Here is an 18,166-nt window from a genome sequence, read left to right on the forward strand (position 1 = left end):
TTGCGAGTACAGTTTTAAGGCATAACAAACAGACTCGAGAGCAATTTTTGTAAACAAATGGCATAAACCCATAATATATAAAGCTGGCTCGATTAAAACCTGATATGATTTATTTTATATAAAAAAATTTCAAAGTATAAATAAAAAAAGCTTATGCAAGCATATAATTAAATAAATCGATAATAATTTATGTAAATAAACAAAAAAATCGTTAATAAAAACTAAAAGAGAAATTAGAAAAAAAAAAGAGATAGATACGGATCAAGATCTTTGATTTAGTAAAATAAAATATTTATCCGGTTGTGTTTACTAAATTTATTTATTAAAATCAATAAAATATAATAAAAATAGAAACACACATGAAATTGATTAAATAAAATAAAAGAAAAAAAATATCATGCAAGGCCAAACATGTTAGAAATATTATCTAAAAATAAATATTTTTTATTTTTAGAACCAGAGTTCATATGTATAAAACAAAAAAAAATATAGATGGATCATAATAATATCTTAAAATACCAAATACAACTAAAACGATTTTAAAAATCAAACTCTATTTAAAAAAGACCTGAAAAATTTTCAATTGGAGTGTTAAAATGAAAATAAAAATAACTTTACTAAAAGAAAAACAAATCAAAAAAATAAGGAGAAAATTAAAAAAAAAAACTCTAAACAAGTAAAGATGTAAATAAATAAAATTAAGTATTTTAAAAATCTTTAAATTCTTTTATTCCTCGCCCTCATCCATGTCACGTGTACAATTACATATGACTATAATTAATGTTTATCTAGTATAATCATCGCTAGATGGTTGGATTTAGATTTACAATGCGTTTGCTAGCATACCACAGCATCAAAATTCAAAGGTGCTGTAGTTTTATTTATCTTGATTTTTTTTAGCAGTGGAGTATTATTTTTATTAAGATTCAACGTTTATTTGAGAACGCTGGGAAACTTTATTCACAGGCTGATTTCCAAATTCACCTCAAACTATCGAAAGAAATAAAAGTGCAAACATTAAGATTTTATTGTGCCCAAAATCATGAGCTCAAATAATTAAGCTTGCTAGCTGTACCATTCTTCTTCTTGAGACGCAGCGTTACTATACGTGAAAGGAATTAGTAGACGGGATCTATATAATATTTTTCACGTAAAACCACTGATACAGAAACTCCGCTTGGTATTTTTTATTTTATCTAGAAAGAGTTAGGTTTAAAAAATTTATCTACAAGTTCACTTAATTTGATCCAATTAGAAATCTAGATTCATTAATGACTTGGGTTGCTCCGTGATCTGATTATAACTATTATTATTTATTTATTTTTAAATAATAATATTTTAATATTGTTTAAATTTTTTATTAATTCAAATTAATCCCGATTAATTAATTTGACTTATTTATGTTCCAGGTCTTGCACTAATTAGACTTGCATATAATGATACTGCGGTAACAACTACTTTTTACATAGAAATATTTTAAAATAATTTTTTAAAAAAGATTTATTTTCAACATTATGATTTTATTGAATCTAGAAACATACAAAAAATTAAATTTCTTAAAAAAACATTTCTTCAGTAGAAACACAATTTCATAACCATGAATAAAACGTGAACAAGAAAAGAAAATGCAAAGAAAAAAAAAGGGGGTTAATTTCTTACGAAGTAGAAAGCAGCTCGCAACTAGTACGTGGAAAGAGTAGAACGTTAAGAACACGGGGGAAAAAAAGAAAAAAGAAAAAAGAAAAGAAAGAAAGAATTGATGCATTGATAGTTTGATAGAAATAGAAAAGCGAAGGAAAAGAAAAGGAAGAAAATCGAGAGAGAGAGAGAGAGAGAGCGCGCGCTTAAAGTTTCAACACAAACAGAACGGCCCATCAAAATCATGAAGACAAAGTGCTCTTCTCTTCTTCACTCTCTTCTTCTCCGACATCTCCGCTTCTTCTCTTTCTTTAGTCTTACCTCTTCAATCCTTACCTTACGGTACTTGCTCTTTCTCTAATTTGTTTCCATCTTGTTTTTTTAATCGGAATTTAGTTTTTTTTAAGAAGTTAATTTTCCTGTTACGAGTTTGAGGATTTGGATTTATGTGTGGTTAGTGAGAAAATGTAGGAAACATCAGTGATTCTTGTCTGAGATTTTGGATTTATTGCTTTAGTGATATTTTTTTTAAAAAAAACTCTTTAGGATTTGTCTGGTTTCGAATTTTTTAGTTCTGAATTTCTGTTTGTTTACGGAAAAGGTAGGGGTGGGGGGGGGGGAACTTGCGTGATTAGGATTTTTAGGATCTTGAGCTTGTTGTTTTGTGGAAGAATGTAGGAAGAATTAGTAAATTTAGTATTAGGTCTAATCACAGTTGTTTGTTTATTTATATTTTCATTTTCTGAATTAGTAAAATACAATGTCTGCTTTTTAGTTATGATTTTCTGTTTTTTTGGTGAGAAAATTTTAGGAAGAGTCTGGCTATAAATATTTTGAATTAGTGAAGAAACTCAAGTTGATTGGTATTTATGAATTAGACTGATGGAATAATTGTTAGTGTTAGGAGATGTAGATTGATTGCTAATTTGAGAATTGGCTTGTAATTAAGTGCTCGAGATGAGTCTTGTCAAGAAGTCAAAGTTGTTGAGGGAGGCAACATTTGTGTTCTATAGTTTCCTGCTTCGATGTTTAAGGTTTAGAACTCTGGGGGTGATTTGTTAAAGATATCGAGGAACATTCTGTACTGATTTTCAAAAACAAAAGAAGCGATGCAGAAATTTCATTAATGAGGCAGGCATCTTATGTTTTTGAGATTATGATTCTTGGGAGATTTGATATTGTGTTGTCTAAAGTTGTTAAATGTATGCTGGTTTATATGTTTGCAGTTCTGATTTCTTGCAATTGCTTGGAGACAAGTCTGCGGAGAATGCAATGATGATTATGCCAAGCTAATTCAAGTTGTTTGTCTTTTTGATACAGAGGAAATTCTTGAATTCCTTGGTAATGCGTGGAGCATAAGAATCTGCTTCATCTGTCAAATGAGTGCCTAAGCCAAAGGGTGCATCTTCAGTAACTTATGAAATCAAATGCATATATTTAAGAGTGCAGGGCTGTGAGCCTGTGACAAGAGGGCTCTGTCTCCCACAAAATTTGAAATAATTGTCAAGTGAAACATATGGAGTCTACAGGGTGTTGGTTCAATAGGTTAAAGTATAAGCTGAAGTCTGCGAAAAAGAAAGATACTGCAGGCAATGAGAAGGAGGGATCAAAAGCCCCAAACAGTGAAGAAGCACCATCAAATGTAACAAGGCAGAAGGTTGCCGCTGCAAAGCAGTATATTGAGAACCATTATAAGAAGCAAATGAAGGACCTGCAAGAGAGGAAGGAGCGGTATGATTTAATGCATCTTTTCATAGCAATGATGTTCAAGTAAAATTACTTTCCTGTTAATATTCATACTTCATCTTTTGGCTTATCCGTTTGAATTGGCCACTAAGGATCCTCTGGTTTCTATTTTAATTTTTCCTTGTATAGTACATTACCCTTTCTTTTTCTTTGGTGCCACTTAAGGGTTTATTTTGTATATAACTTCTAGATAATAGCAAATGCATTGTTCTGGCAGCTTCTAATTTAATTATGAAAAACAATGATTGGATACTCTGGTCTTCTTATTTTATAAAAAATAAAGAAATAAAGAAAACGAGATTATGAATTTGACATGGATAGTTTGGCGAGTCTTTGTTCTGGTTTATCAAGTTTTTGGAGGTAGACTAGTGTGGCGTCATATGTGATGACAGGCCCAATTTATCTAGAAGAGTACTAACCCTAGCTAAGGCCGAGCCTTAGGAATTATTCTTTGGCCCACATAGTCAGATTGACTTCAAAGTCTCCAATGCCTGACCTTATCAATGAAGGTGGGCAATATACTTATCTGATGTGGTTAGGGTGCAGTCATTTTACCCGTTGCTATAAAATCCTATAGTGATACTTTTATTCACCAGTAACGCTTGTTTGGCTTTATCCTTATTCCCTAAACAGTTTCCCTATTAAGGAAAGCAGCTTTAATGATGATTCATTCTCAAATTGAAGTTTAGAAGATGGACAACGTGCCCTATAACATTCACTCCTATTTTCTGTTTCGAAATCTATTTTGGGTGGTTTTGGGATGTCTTAACACTGTGTCTATTGCTTGATTGTAAAATATGGATCTTTAAAAGCAAAGCAATTTATTTGTGTAAAATTCCTTTCACTACAGATTTTATGGTGTTTATGGAAGTAAAATAACAGAAAAATATGCATGGGGATAGGGTAGAATCTGAATGGGGTGAAAGTATACATAACAAATCTGATGGCTTTCTGGTGCCCTCTTAGAAATCAATATGGACGCTAACACTATGATTGATTCTTATTTCTGCATGTGTATTGTATGAGTTCATGAGCATTGCATTCTTACTGACCATTAGATGCCAACACTATGATTGATTCTTTCAGCTCAAAGGGTGCATGAAAAATTTTCCGTTTCTTTTCAGAGTGGTCATCGAATGAATAAAATTCACCATTTTTTTCTGAAAGACCATCTCACTCATGAGATCTTTTCACTCTTAGTAAGTTGATGGTGATGGTATTTTGGCACTTATGATTTCTTGCAGACGTAATGTACTGGAGAAGAAGTTAGCTGATGCTGAGGTCTCTGAGGAAGAACAAGATAACTTACTTGAGTATTTAGAGAAGAAGGAAACTGAATACATGCGCCTTCAAAGGCATAAAATGGGTGCTGATGATTTTGAGCCATTGACAATGATAGGCAAGGGTGAATTTGGGGAGGTAAGTATGTCCTTTTCATATTCTATTCCAGCTTGACAGACCTTGTTGGTATTTTCTTCCTACTACATTCTAGCATATAGCAAGAAGAAACACAGACATTCTTACTAAACTGTTTCTGCATTTATACGTCGCATCTCTATTTGATAGCCAGGATCTCTTTCTTGAAATTTATTTTTGGGTGTTTTTAGCGGTGATGCTCTTTTAACCAATTCATCAATTATTGAGTGATTTGTTTTTTGAACTTCTCCTTTTGAGATTGCAGGTTAGAATCTGTAGGGAAAAGTCAACAGGTCATGTGTATGCTATGAAAAAGCTTAAGAAATCAGAGATGCTTCGCCGAGGACAGGTATGTGGTCTTGTTAAGCCTTCCTAACAATTTTATTGGAGTTCTTCTTCATTTTGCTTATTTCCAGTTTGGATCTAAAATGTTCAGGTTGAACATGTGAAAGCAGAAAGGAATCTACTTGCGGAGGTTGATAGCAATTGCATTGTCAAGCTGTATTGTTCTTTCCAAGATGAAGAGTATCTGTATCTAATCATGGAGTATCTACCTGGTGGAGATATGATGACTTTATTGATGCGCAAGGACACGCTAACTGAAGATGAGGCCAGGTTTTATGTTGGGGAAACTGTCCTGGCTATTGAGTCTATCCACAAACATAATTATATTCATAGGTAAATCAATATTTGTCTTGAACTGTCGATGTGCTTTCTTTATCATGTACTTCTGATATTGTAATAGTGAACTTATCTTTTCTGTGTTTTCATGTTGCAGAGATATTAAGCCTGACAACTTGCTACTTGATAGAGATGGTCACATGAAATTATCAGATTTTGGACTATGTAAACCATTAGATTGCAGTAATCTCCAAGAAAAGGATTTTTCTGTGGCAAACAATCTTAGTGGAGCTCGTCAAAGTAATGGATGCCCTGCAGCACCAAAACGTACACAACAGGAGCAATTGCAACACTGGCAGAGGAACAGGAGGATGCTTGTAAGTTCCCCACTGTCATGTAGTGGAATGACCTTTCATTCCGTAGGATTAACATTGTTAATCAAGGCATTATTGCTGTTGATGCCATGGCTGCTGCTTTATGCTGAATGCTTGGTTTCATTATTTCGCTTATAATTTACAGGCAGTAAGCATTTATCTAGAATTATAAAATACTCTTCCCAGCTTCTTCATGGTGCTGTTCTTTGGATGGGTTTAGTTGGGTTTTCTTAGTGGATATGTAGAGAGACTGGAAAGCTCTGTTATTTTAGCCTCTTTCTTCTTGGTTTCTTTTGTTTCTTAGGAGGATGTTTTCATCTCCTTTACAATTATCAACCTTCTTTCTGTTTTTAATAATTATTTTCACTACAAAAAATCTGTTTTTAATAGTTATTTTAACCTATCATTTTCCTGTCAAACTTCTCTTCCCACCGAGGTATCTGTAGTATCCGTGGGAATTCCACTGGGATTTCTATTGTTTAAACCTTCAATATTATAATGTTGCAGGCTTATTCTACTGTTGGAACTCCAGACTACATTGCCCCAGAGGTCTTGTTGAAGAAAGGATATGGAATGGAATGTGATTGGTTGGTATACTGAAAATGGCCCTTAGTATTTTTCTTTTCTGAGACCTATTCAGGTGTGACTTAGTTTCTTACATCCAGGTGGTCCATTGGTGCTATTATGTATGAAATGCTTGTGGGGTACCCGCCGTTTTACTCAGACGATCCCATGTCAACTTGTAGGAAGGTAATCTTGTGATTGTGTACTTATTTGTCAAGAGAAAATTGTGTTTTTCTTGATTGTGATTAATGCATGTTGAAATGAGCCTTGCCAACATGTTTACTCGTTATTTTTTCTGATCTCTTTACCTACTCAAAACCATGCTATTCAGTTCAATTGTGATTTTGTAGCTGGTAACTTCTCAAACTTTGCCCAAATGTTAACAAACCTTTAATTGTCAGCACTGGCTTCTAAGTTCTTTTCCTTTTTTAGTGTTAACCTCTGGAGCATTCCGTCCCATTCCTTGTCTCCAATATCATCACCCCTTAGTAGTTCCACTGTTTTCATTTTCTGCAGATAGTAAATTGGAGAAATCATTTAAAGTTTCCAGAAGAAGCAAAGTTATCTCCCGAGGCAAAAGACCTTATTAGCAAACTCTTATGTAATGTTGACCAGAGGCTTGGAACAAAAGGCGTGGATGAAATAAAGGTGTTGTGGTGTTCTGTGCTAAATTTTTTTGGTTTCTTTCTCTATTAGCAATACTCCAGATAAAATTGAGATTGATAAAATTAACTTGTTTACCGTGTTATTTTCAGGCTCACCCATGGTTTGAAGGTATTGAGTGGGACAAATTATATCAAATGAAAGCTGCATTTATTCCTGAGGTCAATGATGAGTTGGATACTCAAAATTTTGAGAAGTTTGAAGAGGTAGATTGATTGGTCTAAAAATCTTAATCACTTGTTTAGATACTTTTGTCTTGGTAACTTTTCTATCATTCGTGTGATTCTTTTAGGCTGATGACCAAATTCAAACTTCAGCAAAATCTGGTCCATGGAGAAAGGTTGGTACATACGAATTCTGTTGTTTATGTTGAGTTACTTTTGGGGTATTTTGATTAGTATTCCACCAGTGAATGTGCATTTTTCTGTTCATTCTATTTCATTTTTTTTATGAATGAATATTTCATTTCCAAGACAAATTCAGTAGGAAGGCCAATCCCAATCAATATACCATTAACATCTCCTGTAATGCTATCAACTGATTTACATCAAAACAAATGAGCATCAACTAATGATAAGACCTTGTGAAACTCCAATTCCACAAGCCAGAAGCATAGATGATTCTTTCCCAGCAACTGTTTATCAGAACTAGAACCACCATCTGCAGAGTTTCTCTTTTAGTTTCCTTTATTAATTTATATATGTATGTTCTTCGGAGTGGTCAAGATGGGAACTATCTAGAATCTAAATAAGATAATCAGGGAGTTAGGGATACACATGTCTGCGGTCTCAGAAAACAGGAAAACCATTCAGAAAAGCAGAAATTTGGGATCATGGGGAACTTTCCACTTTTCCATATTCACATATTCACAGTATTCCTTTCTCTGAGGGACGTGGACACTCATGCATGAAAATGTTACTTATTTCTACCCCTTAAGAATTTTTTGGTGCTAGATTGACCTATGAATTAAATTGGAGCATTGATAGCATCAACACAAAAGCTATTTTCTTTATAACAATTCAAGTTTGGCTTAAGATTTTCTTTGGTGCTAGATTGGCCTGTGAATTTAATTGGAGCGTTGTAGCACCAACACAAAAGCTATTTGCTTTATATAGCCTGCAAGTTAAAAGTTTAATTAATTGGTGATAAATAATGTTTCTGGCGTCTAGATGTTGATTAAATGTTTTTTTTTTTTGTCTTTTTTGCAGATGCTTTCATCTAAAGATATTAACTTTGTTGGCTATACATACAAGAACTTTGAAATTGTAAATGATCATCAGTTACCTGGAATCGGTATATTTTCCTTCTCTTCAATTATGTGTATCTAATTTATCCTCTCCATTCGACTATCCTAATTAGTATTTTGTCTCCACGTTATCCAGAATATTTAATCTGTTTTTTTTATATATATATAATAATATTGCGCACCTAAGATAGGGAATGGGATTGTTATTGGAAGTGTTTGGCAAGGCATCACCCTTAACTTTTATGCACTACAGGAACTATACATGTAATAGCATTTCATGAAGAGTCTTAAAAAACTAAAAAAAAAAAAAACTCAAGAACCAAATTCAAAAGGTAGGCTATCTGATGGTTAATGGTTACATTGAAACTTTTTGTGAACAAGAAGGGTATCATTGAGAAAATATAAGCTATGGGGGTAGAGGTGAAATTTCAATCAAATATATAGGTGCAATATGGAAGTTTACCCGTGTAAAGAGCACAAGTTTAATTTTTTGCAACCATCCACTTTCACATGATCCTTATTGGTGATTCTTTTTCTACATCCATTATGCAGCTGAATTAAATAAAAAGAGCACAAAATCTAAGAGGCCCTCCATCAAGTCGCTTTTTGGTAAGTTGTTTTATTTTAAAAGAAAAAAATAATTGTTTTTAGTTTTTTTAGAATGAGTGGGGTAATCCAGTACAAAGTCCATGTCAAGCCAAAAACAATTGAAATGTGATCTGAGATTATGTTCACATGATCTTACTCGTTTTGAACCTATGTAGTTTGTTTGATTCTTTGCTGCTTTGATTAATGGAGGTAGTTTTTTATTTTTTTTATACAAGTTCCCAAAAATTTATTGATTTTGAAGCTCTCCCATATTTTTTATGAAGATACTGTTCTTACGAGGCGAAAAGCCCGAAAGGGAGTAAGAAGTTACTGGCCCTTTTTACCCTATTTGGCGCACAATTTTTGAGAGGATGAGTAGTTATGGAGGGTGACACCTCATCCCACTTTTGGGGTGAAGTGCTGCCCTCCAAGCATGGGAAGTTTTCGGTCCCTTAATCAAATCCGTCAGCTTTAAAACGTAGGTCTCATCAATATTAAGGAAAATACTAAACAAAACATTTGTTTTTTAAGTCCATTCATAATGTACACAATCAATTTGTCATTCTTAATTTGTTTGGGGCATCACTATCTTTTTATTTTTTAATAACAGTGCAATTATTGTATTGCTTTTTGAGAATAAACATTAGAACCTTTGGTCTAGAGAACCTATGATGATTTTAATTTTATCATTAACAGTTGAATTGTGCAAGTATCTTTACTGTGCAAATTTTTAGCCTTGGCTTCAGGAGTTTGATTGTCATTTCCTTAAATTTTATATTAATTTAGTTCTAGGGGAATTTTTGTTTTTTTATATAATTTTTTGACAATTACCCTTACCATTCAATTTCTTGGCTTTGGCTTTAAGGGTGTGGTTGTAATTTCATAAAGGTTTTATTGTTATTATTGTTTAGTCATAGGGACATTTTTTATTTTGTGCACTAAAAAAAAAAGGTTGCTGAAGACGGTGGTTGAAATCAAGCTTTCATCATATAATTTCAATGGTGGTCTCGTCATCCTCTTCCTTCCTAGGTGGCATGTGCCTCTGTGTGGTGTTGCATGTGTATAGTAGTGAGGTCTGGTTTGACGTCAATTGGCTTTTTTCTTCTTTTTTTTTCTTTTCCTTCTCTTTCTTCCTTGGATTCTGTATTGGCCTTCTAAAAAATTATATCAGCCCTTCAATTTTTTTTTCTTTTGATTCAGTCCTTATTCTCTTAATTTCAATTGTTTTATTTACATTAATTTTTTTAATTGGATTTTATTTTTGATTTCGTCCCTATTTATTTGATTTTGTTAACTTTTTATCAAATTTGATCATCATTCTTTTAACTGTTATTTTTTGGTTTTTGAGTCATTTTCTTGATTATTTTTTTTTCTTTAATTTCATCCTTGAGCATTTCTTTTCATTGAATTTTATGTCAAGCTTGGTGCTAATTTTTTTTAATTGTTATTTTTTAATTATTTTTTTAATTGATTTGTTTTTTTTCAATTTCATCCCTAAACATTTAATTTCATTAAAAATTTCCCTTAACATTTAGTTTCAGTTGGTTTTTATATTGACTTTTTTTTTTCAATTTTATCCCTCAATATTTGTTTGGTTAAGAATCTAAAGGAGTCACTCTGGTCTCATGACCTGGGTTAATTTTGGTCTTTTTTTTAAAGCATTTTTTTTAAAAAAAAATTGCTAGTATTTTTTTCACATTTCTATTTATGGGGTCATTTCAATTTTATGTCTTAGGTCATGTGTTTGATTTGTTCACCTGGGTTAGATGTCGGGTTCACTTGAGGTGTTTTTTTTATCTTTTTCTATATATTTCCATCATATCAGCAAATATTCATTCCTTATATTTTTTTATATGTTTGGCATTTTGGAATATTTTTTATGGTGTGGGTTTATTCAGTCATTTTCATTTGTATTTATCTTTTAAATCATGAGTTATTTAGGGTGGATTTATCTTTTATTTATTTAAATAAAAAAGTTTAGTAAACATAATCAGATAAATATCTCATCTTTATAATTTATTATTATTATTATTAATGATTTTTTTTTATTTACTTAAATGGTTATTGATTTATGATTTAATTAGTTAGATGATTGCATAGACTTTTTAAATGATACCTTTAATTTTTCATGTAAGGAAACACATTGGAGCAGCCTGCATATTTGATATTTTTTACAAAAAAAATTATAACTTGATGCCAAATTCATGATTTTAATGTTTTTTTTCTTTACACTTGGCCTTTTTTCATTTTTATTCTTTTGTAATTTGTTTTTGGAAATTTATTCCACATAGACTAAGGAAATGGTGTTTAGCAATTGCAACATTGTTTTATTTTTTTATCATGTTGAAAATTAGATTGAGATTTTACATATTTTTATTAATGCTTATAATTTTTATTATATTTTATTATAGAAAAGTATCGACTTTGTAATTTATGGTTATATTTTTTACTTGATATAAAAGTCGTGTTAATAACACCTACATTTTAATTTTTTTGTATTGTAAAAAAAAATATTCAACTTATAGTTAGACGATAAACATGTGAATATTTTATTTTTTGTATTGATTAATATAAATAATTCTCATAGACTTTTTTATTTGTAATTTAAAAAATAAAAAAAATAAATTTGAAAAACTTGCATATTAATTTTTTGTGTTTTACTAAAAAAAAAAATTATACTCGCTGCGAAACACACTGATCAATTACCTCCTTATAATTGCTCATATATAAAACCTGTTATTAAGCATGGGTCCCACTATCATGATCTATATACACTTTTAATATATTATTCACTCCCAATCATCATAAACACTTCACCTTCAACACTCTCGTTATCCCATACCAAATGAAAACCTAAAAATATTTCTTATGCTTATGGTGATATTTCTTTCTGGTTCATTATTAACCGACAGATCAAACTATCATTTATTTATGAGAGTGCTGAAATTTGGTTAGCGCGTAATGGTTAGTATTACTTGAAGTTGTCGGGTGATGTCTTTTAGCTCTCTTTGAAATAAGCAAGTGCAAAATCCTTTTTCGAGTTTCAGAATTTCATTCATATCACTGGCACTTTTTTTAAGAGAGAAATCTTTCAAAATCGCCTGTAGATGATGCAAGTTAACACTATCATGTTCGTAGAATAATAGATGTATATTATTGAACATTGTTGTAGCTTGATCAGGCTGCATTCCCTTTTTTATTTCTTATTATGGTGGTTCATAACATAACAGAAGATGAGTCAGCCGAGGCTCCCAATCAACCTGTTAAAGGGAGCTTCCTAAGCCTCTTGCCTCCCAAACTAGATGCTTCGGAGCAATCATGTAAATCCAAGTAAGCTGTGCTAATCTCATTATACCATCTGATGGTTACGTAACATCCGATTAGAGGTAAAATGAAGAAGGATCACTTTCTCGATGAATAGCTCCTGGATTTTGTGTTTGCTGAAATCCAAGTTTCAGGGGCAAGGGCACCCCAAAATTGAGTGGTTCGAGGTTACTAATTGGCTCGTTTAGTTTGATTGTTAATCTTTGTAAAATTATCTCATAGTAAATATTCTTTTGAGATCGATGTGTATTTATTTTACCCCCTTTTGTCAAAACTGTGAGAAATTTGCTATACCATACCAGCACTGTGGGTTTCTTGTAAGTTGTAACTAATCATTGTTGAGTTGATAAAGGTGCGTCATTTATACCGTGAAAAATGGAGAAAAAGAACAAAAGATTCCCCCTCCCCTCTCGCCCTAGGACGGACCTTTAAGGTTAAGATTCTGAGCTTTGATTTAGTCCTGTTGAATCTATTTGTTTAATATTTTCTCTCCATTAGTAATGGAGTTTAGCATCATGGTTAATCAGACGATACATGTCCTTTAAGCTGTGATTTGTTTTTTTCGCCATTAGGATCCTCAGCCATCGTTGTTTGCATGCTTAAGCCACCGGAAAAGAGGTCGGATCACAGTCATCAAATCCAATCACAAATTAAGAACCAAATCAAACTCATCCTAGCTGCCACCATCATATCCACCTCCACCATAGTCAAATCCAGCTCCATCAAGCTGGCACTGTGGCTGCAACTTTCGCCAGCACCACCATAACGGCCGATTTCACATTGGGAAGTCTTGAAAGTTAATGGGGTTTGAATTCAAGGATAAAATTGATGTGGGTTGTTGATTTTGGAGAAGAGAGACATGATGAAATTGATGGTGGCTGGATGGAATTAAATATGGTATTCATTTTGGATAATGAAAGGCAATGGCTATCTCTACCAGTTTCCTTCCTCTCTGTTTTTTTCACTTTCAATTAATTTGTTTTCATGCAGAATAAGATGGAGAATCTTATTATTAGCGGTGAATGGTGTTTTTTATTTTTATTTTCCTTACCTTAGAAAAATAAATCAGAAAAAGTATCCGTCAAAGAAGCCAAAACTCGTGTCGCATGATTAGCCATGATGTCTGTCAACTCCGGTACTATCTCATGGAACATATTAGATGAATAAGAAAATTACTTTGATCCTATTAATAAAGGAATTCAATCAACACTTAAATTAATAAAAAATATATAATTATTTAATTAATTATAATACATGAACGGTACAATCATTAACCTATTTTGTAATTGAGTGGATTGTTTCTCGCTCTGTGCTGCAAGTAGAATTAATTTTTTAACATAAAAAGATATATAATTATTGCTAACATGATTCATAATAAAAATAATAATTATAAATTTAAAATATGATGTGTATTAGATAATATTTTTAAAGAATATTTATACGGGAAAATATTAGATAACATTTATTTTGAAATATTAAAATTTGATATATTGGATGAATCTGGATTAATATGTTAAATATTTGAACCAAATAATAAGATTACAATAACCTTATAAAAAACAGATTAAAATAAATTATGAAAATCAATTACTAATCAACTTGATATTTAAAGATCAATTTTTTAAAAAAAATCAAGAAATGAAAAAAAAAAGGGTCAAGCCAAGTTAATTTGTCAAATCAGCAACCCAGATCATGAGATCGGGATAACCACATGAAAAATAAATTAAAAATATGAAACTCAATTTTCAACCAATCTAATGTTGAAGGATGAAATAAAAAAATTTAAAAAAAAAACAAAAAAAAACCTAAATTAATTTGGGTTAATATGTTAAACTCATAACCTAGATTATGAGATGAGGATAACTTAGTAAAAAACAAATAAAAAAATCACAAAGCTCTATATCCTGCAAATACAATATTGAAGGTTGAAATTAAGAAAAAAAACTAAATTCATGAGTTATGACAACTCCATAAAAAAAAATTGAAAAAAAATAGAAGATTAATTTCCAAACAACCTAATATTGAAAGATGCAATTGAAATAAAAAAAATTGAGTTGTTGGAGAGTGAAATTGAAAAAAAAATAATTAAAATAGGATATAAATAAATTATGTCAACCCGAGTTAACCTATCAAACTCGCGAATTGGATTATGAGATTAGGATAAACCCATAAAAAAATAAAAAAATATATTATTAAGCCTAATTAAAAAGATATTCAATTAAAAATAAATAAATAAATAAATAGAGTCAACTCAGGTCAACTTATGAAATCTATGACCCGAGTCATTAGATCAAAATAATCCAATATAAAGAAAATTAAAAAAAAAGATGAAGCATAATTTTAAACCAACCCAATGTTGAAGAATAAAATTGAAAAAAATCAATAAAAAAAGTGGTTCAAAAAATAACCCAAGTTATTCTGGGTTAACCTATTAAACTCGTGACTTAGATCACAGAATCAAAATAAATTCATAGAAAATAATAAAAAAAAAACCATATGATTATACTTCTAATAGATCTAGTGTTGAAGATTGAAATTAAAAAAAAATTCATAAGACTGGTAAATTATCTAATAGAAATAAAATGAAAAAAACTTCCTAAACACAATTTTTAAAGCAATTCAATATTAAAAAATAAATTAAAAAAAAAACAATCGAAAAGGCATATTGGATCAGTGAATAGTAAAATTATAGGAAAAAATACATAATGTTATTTTAATAAATGATATTTTATAGATGTGATTATAATGATTTAACGACACAATGTGTCTCTTAAATTGATTAATTAATAATTAATGAGGGGTACTATACTCAACAGCAATAAAATTGTCGAGTTTCATTAATAGCTTGACAAATGTCAGAATATTTTAGGATGTTGTCAAGCTAGAGAGAGACTATGAGACAAGAAACACACGAGAGAGGACGTGGTTGGAAAAATTGGTCTCCTCAAAATCTCTTTTACAGAATTTTATTTAGAAGCGTTTGATCAAAATTTAACTCCATCGACCACTAGCCATAATCTATTTTTTTTATATAGATTGAAACAAGACGATTTCATTTCTTGATCTTTGAAAAAATAATTAGAGCCATCTATGAACTCAGTAGGGATATTAGCAATTCAAGTCTATTTAAGGTTGTAGTAGTTGTTACGGTTTAAAGTATTTTTTATTTAAAAATATATTAAAATAATATATTTTTATTTTAAAAAAATTATTTTTATATCAACACATTAAAACAATCTAAAAATATAAAAATTATATATATATTTTTTAAAAAAATTAAAATTTTAAAAAATACAATTTCCACCTCGTTACATAAACAGTTCATTTTCAAGTCAACATTAAAAGCCTTTGCGTTTCAATGTGCATATTGCACATTAAAACTACAATTTTGCCCCTATTAGCAAATTCACTTGCTTTGTTTTAGGGACAAAGAGGTCCTTTTCATTAGACCCCCTAGTTATCGTAAAAAAAAACATGGTTAGATTGTCCCTTTGTATTTTTATTACACACTATAATTATTTTATGGTCTGAGGAGCTTTTTTATCTTTAACTTAATTTTTAAATAATTAAATTACATCATTGGTATTGGAATGTAAAAAACTTAGTCTTTAATGGAGGGATTCTTTTATCTTTTATATTTGGTTATTTGGTAGTTATTAAATGTTATTAAGGACAACTGGGTAATTTAATAAATAAATAAAAAACAGGTTTGTAAACACGCGAACAATATCCAACAAGTTTGGACAATGCGTGCGACATTGTCCGATGATCAAAACCTTGCTTCCAGAGCGGCGACCAAAGTGTCATGGCTTCCCCTTCATGTACAGGAGATGCGTGTGACATAATTGTTGTCGGTGTAGTGTGTGTCGTCTTTTGTTTTTTTTTCCTCTCTCATACTCGATTATGGTGTGGGCCTTGAAAAAATTCAAATCAACTCTTGAGGTTTGTTGTCCTTAAGATTTCATCTTTATTGTAATTTTTTTATTTAGAATAATTTTATAAATTAAGAATTTTTTTCAATTTCATCCTTATTCTCTTTGTTACAAACTTACAATTTTGTTTATTTAGAATTATTTATGAAGTTATAGATTTTTTCAACTTCATCCCAATAGATATTTTTATCTATCAGATTTGATTCTTATTCTTTTTATTACTTTTTATTTTATTTTATATGGTTTTTTCAAAAAAAAATTGTAATTTCATCATTCTTTAGTTTTTTTTCCTGTCAAATCTAATCCTTCTTTTATTATTGTATTTTTTTGCCTTGCAAGATTTTTTCAGATTGATTTCTTTTTATCATTTTATCATCCTACATTTAATTAGCAAGGTATTTAGCTTCTAAGTTGAGTTCGGATCTTGAATTTAAAAGGTTGCGGGATTAGAAGATTAATCCCAGTTTACGAAGTTGACACGGGTTTTCTTGTTTTTTCTCCTTTTTTAAGTTTCTTTTTTCATCATTCAATATGTATTTTTTCTTCACTTTCTATGGGATTGTTTAGTCAATTTAAAAATAAAACAAGTTGCCTCAGTTTTTGTTTTTTTATTCCTTGTTAAATTTAGCTTTTCTAAAGAAATTTTGGTTTTAAATTAATTAATTTCTTTCCCCAATATTTAATTTAACGAGTTGCGGATTTGAGAGTTTAACTAGTATTACAAGGTTCACTTGAGCTTTCTTGGTTCCCCCCACCCCTTTTTTAAGCTTTTTTATTTTTTTTAATTTTATCCTCCAACATTGTTCTAATTTTCTTTCTATGAGACTTATCTTTCTTTAAAATAACAAGGATTGCCTCAAGTTTTTTTAGGTCTTTGTTAATTTTAGCTTCTTTAAAAGGAATTTTAGTTTTTTAATTAAATATAATTTATTAATTTTATCCTTCGACATTTAATTTGGTAGATGTTGAGCTTCTTAATTTAACCCAAATATACAATTTATTGGGTTATAAGTTTGAAAGATTAACTTGAATTTACAAAATTCACTCGGGCTTCATTGTTTTTTTTTCTTTTTTTTCAATTCTTTTGTTTTTGATTTCATCCACCAACATTTTGTTATTTTTGTCTATTCGCCTTTTATAAGATTTTTTGTGGTTTTGAAAGCAACAAAAGTTAACTCAGATTTTTTTTACCTTTGTTGAATTTAGTTTTTTTAAAAGGATATTTTTCAATTTAATTAAATTAGATTAATTATGTGGAATTAAATATAAGATGCTCAACTCTTAGTTTTTTGTTTTTGTTTGCTTTTCATGTCATTATTCTAACAACATATACGGCTTCTTTTAATTACCAAAATCTTAGATTTTTCTTACTCATTTTAAATTGTTGATATCACATGAATATTCTCTTTTACATTGATAAAAAATTAATCTGGCCCACAACATAGTACCGGCTATTTATCTAGTAGGTAATACTAAAAGACTTGACATTTCTAATGTGGAGATGACATTGTACGTGCACTCATAAGACACTATGGATGCACTGTTCATGATATCTTATTTTTTCATCCCATTTTTTTTTCATGATTCATCCCTTGTTGGGTGAAATTAAAGGCCAATTTGGGTTAATTTATCAAGAAAGGATGAGATTAGAAGCCAAGGGACCAAAGTGAAAAAACAGAGGGAAAGAGTGGTTCATTCAAACTTTGGATTGAATACCTATTTTTCCTTTAAAAAATAAAATAAAAAAAACATTCTATTAGGAGTAATTAAGTCATTTGACAAGGGTTCATTTGACATTTCAAAATTTAAAGGGGTAATAACATCTTTTTTTTTTTATAATGCACAATAAAATAATTCTTATAACCTTATATTCAGTTTTTTTAATCCTACCTTCAAAGATGTTGTTGTCTTTTTTATTTTGTGTGAGCAGTAAAATAATTTGCATGCTCTTAAAATCGGTTTTTTCATAGCTTATGCTCAGGGGCAATTCCATCTTTACTCAAAAGCTTTTTTGTAATTGTCAAGTTGGTAATGACAATTGTGTATTTTAATAT

The 18,166-nt window shown here is 30.4% G+C and overlaps 1 protein-coding gene across 2 annotated transcripts; it reads left to right on the forward strand.

The window, feature by feature from the left end:
- The first annotated feature begins 1,755 nt into the window (after positions 1–1,755).
- LOC133696263 (uncharacterized) lies at positions 1,756–12,556 on the forward strand. Of its 2 annotated transcripts, none has more exons than XM_062118402.1 (14): positions 1,756–1,980; positions 2,865–3,369; positions 4,629–4,803; positions 5,066–5,149; positions 5,237–5,478; positions 5,579–5,798; positions 6,303–6,382; positions 6,461–6,545; positions 6,876–7,007; positions 7,115–7,228; positions 7,315–7,362; positions 8,231–8,315; positions 8,821–8,877; positions 12,087–12,556. In XM_062118402.1, exons 2-14 carry the CDS (start codon positions 3,155–3,157, stop codon positions 12,188–12,190), a joined length of 1,641 nt encoding a protein of 546 aa, XP_061974386.1. In that variant the 5' UTR covers positions 1,756–1,980; positions 2,865–3,154; the 3' UTR covers positions 12,191–12,556. The 2 variants fall into 2 exon arrangements, with proteins under 2 accessions (XP_061974386.1, XP_061974385.1); XM_062118401.1 differs by having other exon boundaries at positions 2,959–3,369.
- The last annotated feature ends 5,610 nt before the right edge of the window (positions 12,557–18,166 follow it).

Source organism: Populus nigra, chromosome 6 (genome assembly GCF_951802175.1).
Source record: "Populus nigra chromosome 6, ddPopNigr1.1, whole genome shotgun sequence".
NCBI lineage: Eukaryota > Viridiplantae > Streptophyta > Magnoliopsida > Malpighiales > Salicaceae > Populus > Populus nigra.

What these genes read in the sequence shown, in the direction of transcription:
- LOC133696263 (XM_062118402.1), top strand. Translation starts at nt 3,155, where the DNA reads ATGGAGTCTACAGGGTGTTGGTTCAATAGGTTAAAGTATAAGCTGAAG. An exon ending in CTGCAAGAGAGGAAGGAGCG is followed by an intron (nt 3,370 to 4,628) that starts GTATGATTTAAT and finishes GATTTCTTGCAG; the next exon opens with ACGTAATGTACTGGAGAAGA. An exon ending in TATGGAATGGAATGTGATTG is followed by an intron (nt 6,383 to 6,460) that starts GTTGGTATACTG and finishes TCTTACATCCAG; the next exon opens with GTGGTCCATTGGTGCTATTA.